Here is an 8,128-nt window from a genome sequence, read left to right as displayed (position 1 = left end):
ACATGTGTGACAAATTCACACATCCCTTGCTCGGCGAGCCCCAACTTTCCATATTTGAGAGAAGTTCACTGACCTTTGCAGAATCTTGGAAGTCTTGCATTCCAGATCCTTGGGTGCCACAAATGGTGTCACAGGGTTACAATTTGTTTCCTGCTGTCACCTCCAGTTTTTCAGCATCTCGGCAATTTGCCGATCTCCTCCATTGTGCGTTCTGTAGACTCTTGGAGCAAGGTGTCCCTCCTGCTAAACATTTTCAGTCCCTTTACTCCAACCTGTTCACCGTTTCCAAACTGATAGGGGGTATCCGCCAAACACTGAACCTCAAAGCCTTACGTTTCCAAAAATTCAGAATGGAATTAACCAGATCCCTTATTGCATCTCAGCATAAAGGGGACTTTCAGGCCTTGGTGGACTTAAAGTATGCTTCATTACACGTACCCAACTTTTCAGTGCTTCCTGCACTTTGCAATGGGACGTCTGCATTACCAGTTCATGGCCTTTTCTTCTCAGCCTGTCATCTTCACCTTGAGTGTACACCACTGTGTTGGCTCTTCTACACTCTCGAGGTATCCTGATTCTTGGCTGCTTGAATGACCTTCTCTTGAGAAAACAATTGGCGAGGGTTCAGGAAGATATTAAGTTAGCATGTTGCAGAGATTCAGTGGGATCCTAAATCTTCAGTCGCTGACTCCAGCCCATCACTTGGAATATCTGGATATGGCCCTGTACACTTTGCAGAGTATTCCTTTCCTAGAAGTGGTGGCAAACTCTCCAGAATGGTTCGTGCACTCCAGTCCAGGAGTCGGCCAACTCTCAATTTCTGCATAAGAGTCTTGGGTCTGATGGTGTCCACTTTTGAGGCAGGTTTGCGTTTTTTCTTCCAGTTCCATTCATAGAATCTTCATCCTGACAATTTAGTCCTGTTTCTGGTGTTCCTACCCTGGTGGCTTTAGAATCCAGCTCTCCTTCACTGGGAAATGGTGTGGAGTTTTGAAGCTTTGGGGAATTTGGCTCTCTTCAGTGTTGGACTGACGTGCTTTGAGGTTATCTGCTCCATATTCAGTCGGATCAACCATAAGGGAGGAACAAGAAATCTCACCATCTCAAGAGGTAGAGCAAATCCGGTCTTGGGCAAAACAACATGTTCCAGCTCTGTCCTCTTTGTATATCTTCGACATGTACAATTGGCAACCAGATTTTCTCAGCCAGCATCCAGAGGTGTTCAAGGACCTTGATCACGACAGGTGGGGACTCCAGATGTGGACCTTTGGGCCTCCAGATTCAACAACAATCTAGACAGGTGTGTTTCCAGCTCCTGGAATCTTCTGGTGGAAGCATACGTGGCTCTGTGGGATCAGAACACACTGGTCTATGCATTAGCTTCCCTGAAGCTGCTTCTTCGATTGTCAGGATGGTGGGCATTTTGCTGCTTCTCATAGCAGCAGGGCCCAGGAGAGCGTGGTACACCAACCTAAGACAAGACTTCTCGCAGACGCACTGTGGGCTCTGCCAGACTGTCCAGATCTGCTGTCCAAAAAACGATTTACCAACCTGCTTCTTGGTTGTTAGGTTTTAACAGCCATGCGGTTAAAGTTATGTCCTCTGAGAAAGTTAATCCTCCCACTTCCTGCTTGGGATTTAAATATTTTGTCCTTTCGGTACTGCGGAAGCCCCCTTTTAAATCCATCAGAGACCTCCCTCTTTGCTGTGACTCATAGGGTAGTTTTTTTTTTGCTCCTATCACCTCAGCTAGACAAGTGTCTGATTTGGCAGCTTCATCCTCTTTCAGCAACTTGTTTCTGAGATCGGGCCTGTCTATCGGCAGCTGTCATCCACCCACACCTGCTCCTCCTTACTTCTTCTCCCCGCGTCCCTGTGCTGATCGTGGATTCGGGCGGGTGAGCGTGAGGCGGGGAGGAGGTGCGGCTTGTGGAGCGTGGATGCAGGCGGGCGGGTCTGGTAGCGGTGAGCGTGAGGTGGGGAGGAGGTGCGGCACGCAGTGTGTGTGGAGCCGTGAACAGGGCCAACCAATCGGAAGCCGATTAATCGATGATTGAAAAGGTTGACAACTTTTTCAATAATCGATTATGTCGATTAGTTGTTGCAGCCCTAAAATAAACGTACAATTGGAAGACAGCTGGCGTATCAGAGGATATCATGGCATCTGAATGTCAGGTGCCTGGGCAAAATGAACGGCCAATTTGAATGGCTGCTGGGTTGGGTAGTGACAGGTCTGGGCAGTATAGCTGTGTGAAGCAGTATAGCCGTCCACGTACTCGGCTGGCCAGGCCGAGGCGGCTTGGAACGGGAGAGGAGCTGCAAACGGCTAAGATGTGCTGAACCGATTCTGTCTGGCTGGTATCTCGGGGGTGCGAGAGGTGAAATGCGGAAACAACAGTCAAAAGTGGTGGAGAGCTATGCAAGGGTGAGGGCTCTCAGTGCGATAACGGCTACCCGTTTCGAGGCACAGCCTCTTTGTCAAGCCTCAGGTTTTTTTGCAGATCATCAGGAAAGCCTCTTAGTCTCGATCTGCTTCTCCCCCACTTTCCTTCTAGGCAAGGCTTACTTCACCAGGTCTTTAAGTGCTGTTTTGGCATCAGGCCTTTATTTTCCAGGGCTATAAGGCTACCTGGTTTTCAGCTAATGTTTTCCAACATTTTCCAGGTAAATTTTTTTGGTCTGTTCTTATGCGAGTATTGGGCATAAGGTCCTTAAGGTGGCTCTTTGATCTGCAGGTAGTCCCCAGTTCCTGTTTATCTTGGGCCTGTTCTTGATTCTTAGCTGTTTCCCACCTCTCAGTTTAATGGCTTTTGGTCGTCCTGAGCATTTAAGACTTCTGTGTCCGTCAATAGATGAGAAAGAAAATAGGATTTTTGTTGCATCCATTGCAACGTGTCCCCACCCCCTGTGAAGGATTTTACATTGGGTACAAAATTTCTATTTTTATAGCACTTAATCAATGGCTAAATAATGTGATCACCAACTTTGTAGTCAATAGCTTAACATCTTTACTCTGACCCTAAGGGGTCTTTTTATAATCCATTCACAGAGCTATTTGTCCTGCATATCTGTGGGAAAGTTTGTTCTGTGTGAATAGAGGCACAGCAGATGTTTTTAGTATGTTTTCTTTCCACTAGATGGAGCTGAGGAGCATAGAAAAAAATGATTTCCTACGGGGGTGCGCTGATTCTGGTACCTGCATCCTGAGGTACCGTGGGCACCAGGGGGCTTCCTGATTGCCTGGAAGCCAGTGTTCTATCGAAAGACCCCTGGCTTCACCCTCCCTCAAGACACTGCAAGGCAGTCTGGCTTCCTGACAAATGGCTCTGCAAATTGAATATAAATATACCTCTACCTGTTAGTAACAGTATGCTTACAATGCATCTATTTCTCCATAAAGTCCATTAAAGAGAATATAGCATGTAACTCATTTAATTGCCTGTAATTTTAATACAGCATTCCAGTTCTAAAATCTTTTTGATTGTTTTCTTTTTAGGTGCCTTTATCAGGCACAGCACAACCTCAGGCATATGATGACAGCACACTCCCTCTTATTGACCGCAACCAACAAAAAGGTGAGTGTTTTTAAGACTGCTGAAATTTTTATTTCTCCTTTTAACTTCTCAACCTGTGACGTACATATGTCAGCGGGCACGTTTAAACAGACTACCACTGGCACTCTGTTTACATTTGTAGAGCCAGGGGCCGGCTTTACAATAGAAAGGGATTCTGGCGACTCAGCTGTCTCCAGATCACTTCTACAGGGCAGTAAACTGCCCGTCTCCCCGCCGTGTTTTCCAGGCTCCGCTGCCCATCCTGCGAGCCCAGGACCGGCATCTCTGGTGTCGGTGGGAAGCTGGGGAGGAGAGCGGCGAACATCCATTCACCCATTTCCTCCCCGTTCTATGGGATTGAGAGCGATGCAGATTACATCACTTCCGGTCCCATAGCTGTCATTGCTGGGCTCCCAGCAATAAGCTATTGAAGTGTGCACTTATTTAGCTTATTTAACCACTTGCTGACCGAAGTGTTAAACACCCTTCCTGCCCAGGCCATTTTTCAGTATTCAGTGGTGTGGTACTTTAACATTTATTCAGTCATGCAGCGCTGTACTGAAATGAATTTCATACAATTTTTAGGGGACAGTTAGAGCTTTCTTTTAGTGGTGTTTATTCACCACTGGGATTTTAGTTTTTTTACTGTATAATGAAAAAAGGAAAATAAAAAACGATTTTTCCCTACATTTATGTTCTAAAACATATATTATTACCCATTTTTTCAGTAAAATATAAAAGACAGGGTCACGTCGGGTAAAAAGACACCAAACATGTCAAGCTTTAAAATTGTGCGTGCCCACAATCGCAAAAAGCTACCATGCCTAAAACTGGCCGTAGGCAATGCTTTAAAAGCTTTTACAGCTCATGAGTTTAGTGTTATCCGTGATTGATGGGCCTAGAATTATTGCTCTCACTGCGACGTTCGTGGAGATATGTAACGTGTGGCGTAATCATTGTTTTTGCACGTAGGCACACCTGACGCGTGTTTTAAGGGCGGGCGACTTTTTGGGGGTGGTTTTTTTCTCATATGAGACTATTTTTTTTTAACTTTTTTTTTTTTTTTTTTTTTTTTACACTTGATTGTGACTTGATTGCTATCACATAGGGGGCTAAAAATCCCCAAATGTGATGGCTAGAAAAAAATGACAGGTCCTCTTTTTGGAGACATCAGGGGTCCCCAAAACCCCTAATGTCACCTAGGGACCCCCAAAGAGGCTGATGAAGCAGAGATCTGCTTCATCAGCTTCTTCTCTGGCTCTCAGCCAGATAAATGACAGCCAAGGCGGAAGTGATGTAATACACATTGCTTCCGACTTTAGAGAGAGGAGGAGGAGAGATCAGCAGTGGGGGAAATGCTGATGTCTCCTCCTCTTTACAAGCAGCCGCTGAACTGGTGTTCTTGGTCCCAGGCATCGTAGGGGGGACAACGGTGCCCGGATAATTGGCAGGGGGCGGGGGGGGGGCGCCACACACTGCAGGGATATACAAGCGATCGGCCGGCTGTAGAGCCAGCCGACCGCTTGTATGAAACAGCCAGTAACTGCTGTACACATTCCCGGCAGGATTTTGCTTGCACGTGCCCGTGAGCAGAAGAAAAATCACGTACATGTACGTCCACCCGCCGGGAAGGATCCACCGCCTGCCCAGCGTAAAAATTACTGGTGGACGGCAGATCCTTCACCCCGGGTGGACATACATGTACAAGGGGTTAAAGTGGAAATGTGATTAGTAGGGGTCTTTTGGACCACCACAATCACCTTTAAAGAGTACCTGTCACTGCCCATATGCTATCACATGGGGGCTTGTGATATTAAAGTAAAATAAAAATAAGTTTTAAAAAATATTAAATGAAATGTAAAAAAGAACACGCGTCATAACGTAAACACGAAAACGATGATTGCGCTACACATGTTTGGTATCGCCGTGCAGGCCCGAGAGAGCAATAATTCTAGGGCCAATATTTATTGCCTATCTCAAAACTGATGACCTGTATGGACTTTTTGGGGTACTGAATTTTGTCGCCGTTTCACACAGGCACACCATTTTTTATCTGGGCATGTTGGGCATCTATTTACTCGTTGTAACCTCATCTTTTATATTTTATAAAACTAATTTTTGGGGTTTGATAAGTTGCGCTAATATTGTGCAAAATAAAAATTTGCAACTGCCACCATTCTATTCTACAGGGTCTTGGCTTTCAGAAAATATATCTCATGTTTGGGGGCTTGAAATAATTTTCAGGCCTAAAATGTGGGTTCTAACGTGGGCGCAAAAAGTGAAAAAGGCCTCGGTCATTAAGGGGTTAAAGGGAAATGCCCCCCCAAAATGCGTTTAAACATGCATTTGCTACACAGTGTTATTAAAAATTACCTTTCCATTTAAAATTGCATTTGCTATAACTTGCTGTTTACAAAAAATGGTCTACCAAAAAAATGGCACAGTTGGTATACACAACTCCCCCAAGAAATGTAATTTTCGCCTTATGTGTTTGGTTGACTGATTTTGACAGATGTCTGCCCTAAGGTCAGGCTCACACCATTTTACGGACCAGATCTGGAAGGCGGTGCATTTAGTTTTACCACGATTTTGCTGCCGCTTTTTTTTTGCTTAAAATCGGTTTACAGGAGCGGTTCAGTGCCTTTTTGTATGTGTTTTTGATGTGTTCCAGTGCATTCTAGACCAGAGAAAGAGAGACCAGCATTATTCTTTTTTTTTTTTGGTCTGGAACAGAACAGACTGCGCTGGTGTGAACAGAGCTCAGAAATACCATAGGGATACATTAGAATGCGTTTTTTGGTCCAGGAACAAACTGTTCTGGACATGGTGTGAACAAGCCTTAAGATTCAAGTAAAATTTTGGGCATCCCTTGCATTTTTGGTGAGATGCTCTCCAAGGGTTATTTACCACTAAAGGTCCAACACTGCAGCTTTACAACACAGAAAATTCCCCAGGTGATTATAATGAATGCAGACCATACCATTCAGGGATCCGTTTGTAGAGGAAATACTACAACAAACAGGAATTTCTTCACAATAGGGTAGGAATCTGCAACAAAGTTTGTTAAAATCCAGGGTGGACTTGATTTAAATCAAGTCGATTTAAATCACTAGTAAAACGCTTGATTTAAATCAACTCGAATTAAATCGTCATTTTTAAAGAGCAACTGACATCTCTGTCCCGCATCGGCTCCTCTGACCCGCTGTTGATTCACCGACAGTCCCATTCACTTTAATGGGACGGCTGATGATGCGGCAGTGACACAACAAGATGAGGAACGTGGTGGCAGCAGGTGAGTGGATGCCTGCTAAGTGCTCTTTTAAATGTAAGGACTCATTATTCCTGGTAGTAAGAATCTTTACTATTATTATTTGCAAACAAAATGAAGGTTTCCTATTTTAGAATAAGCTGTCAGGTTAGTAAAACAGCGATATCCGAACCGATTTTAGGTTAATAAGTTAATCGCACATAGTTGAACTACTCACATTATGTTACATATTCTTGTATTTGCTTAAACATCAATGTTTAGTAATGTATCAATGCAGTGCATGTTATCTCAGCTTGCAGAGCTTGGATTCATTGAAAGAGTTTACTAAAAAATTTAAATATTGCGGAATATACAGCATCATGCTACATAACTAAGCTCCACTTCATGCTGAATTAACTAAATTAATAATGTATCTTAAATAGAAAACTATCTTTAGATAGATTTTTACTCCAAAAGCATTTTATTAAAGTAAATTTGATAAAAATCAAAAATCCGATATTTTTAATTATAATGTTGGGGGGTTTTAAGTAATTTTCAGGCCTAAAATGTGGAATATAACATGGGTACAAAAAAATTAAAAAAAGGCCTGTCATGAAGGGGGTAAATCATCGATTTTTATCCACCCTGTTAAAATCCTTGCAAGGTTCATTGATTACCCAGAGAGGATTGATTTTTCTCAACATAAGTGCACTAACTCTTTAACCACATAGCATCTGGAGCAATTTGTTTAGAATGAAAAAAAAAATGTGCTAGTTGCAGTTATTTGTTTGTTGCAAGTTATGTGCGCAAACGTTTGTTTTATTTTTAGGAAAAATACACTAAAAAAAATTGATGTGCACACAAATAGAATAAAGTAGCCTAAACTTTTTCACTGCCATTGACCTATGTCATGTGGAGGCTGGGCCTCTGGCTGTTGTAAAGGCGGCTGATTGCATACAAATGCCTTACATATGCCCCCACCCAACACCCCCACCTTGCTTCCCCGGGCTCCTTTGCCCCTCCTGCAGGCCCAGGATTGGCATCGCGCGTGTCGCCGGGTAGCGAGGAGAGAGACCAGCGAACATCAATTCCCTGATCTCCTACCTGCTGAATGAAACCGAAAGCGATGTTGATTACATGCCTTACTGTTTCTGAGCGGTCATCGCATCAGCTTGATCAGCTTCAGTGGGCTGCAAAGGTGAAATTAAGGGGCCATAGACCCCTTGTGTCACCTTTTATAGAGAACCTGTCACTAGTGAGGGGGCGTTTAAGCCTTTGTGATAGCAATGAAATTAGGTTTAATAAAAATAAAGTTAAATGAAATTTA

At 43.8% G+C, this 8,128-nt stretch overlaps 1 protein-coding gene across 4 annotated transcripts in view; it reads left to right on the top strand.

Annotated features, from left to right (window-relative positions):
* Positions 1-8,128, top strand: part of LOC108790642 (catenin delta-1-like) — a 131,346-nt gene that overhangs the window by 101,459 nt on the left and 21,759 nt on the right. For 2 of the 4 annotated variants that reach the window (XM_018560952.1, XM_018560949.1), the window contains one exon: positions 3,497-3,575. In XM_018560952.1, coding sequence (XP_018416454.1) covers positions 3,497-3,575 — 79 coding nt within the window. The remainder of the gene's footprint in view (positions 1-3,496; positions 3,576-8,128) is intronic. The other 2 variants (XM_018560950.1, XM_018560951.1) reach the window with 2 other exon arrangements.

This window comes from Nanorana parkeri, unplaced genomic scaffold, assembly GCF_000935625.1.
Source record: "Nanorana parkeri isolate BGI_ZX_2015 unplaced genomic scaffold, ASM93562v1 scaffold490, whole genome shotgun sequence".
NCBI classification, from domain to species: domain Eukaryota; kingdom Metazoa; phylum Chordata; class Amphibia; order Anura; family Dicroglossidae; genus Nanorana; species Nanorana parkeri.
Note: the sequence above shows the minus strand (reverse complement) of the source record. Positions and strands in the feature narration are given on the sequence as shown.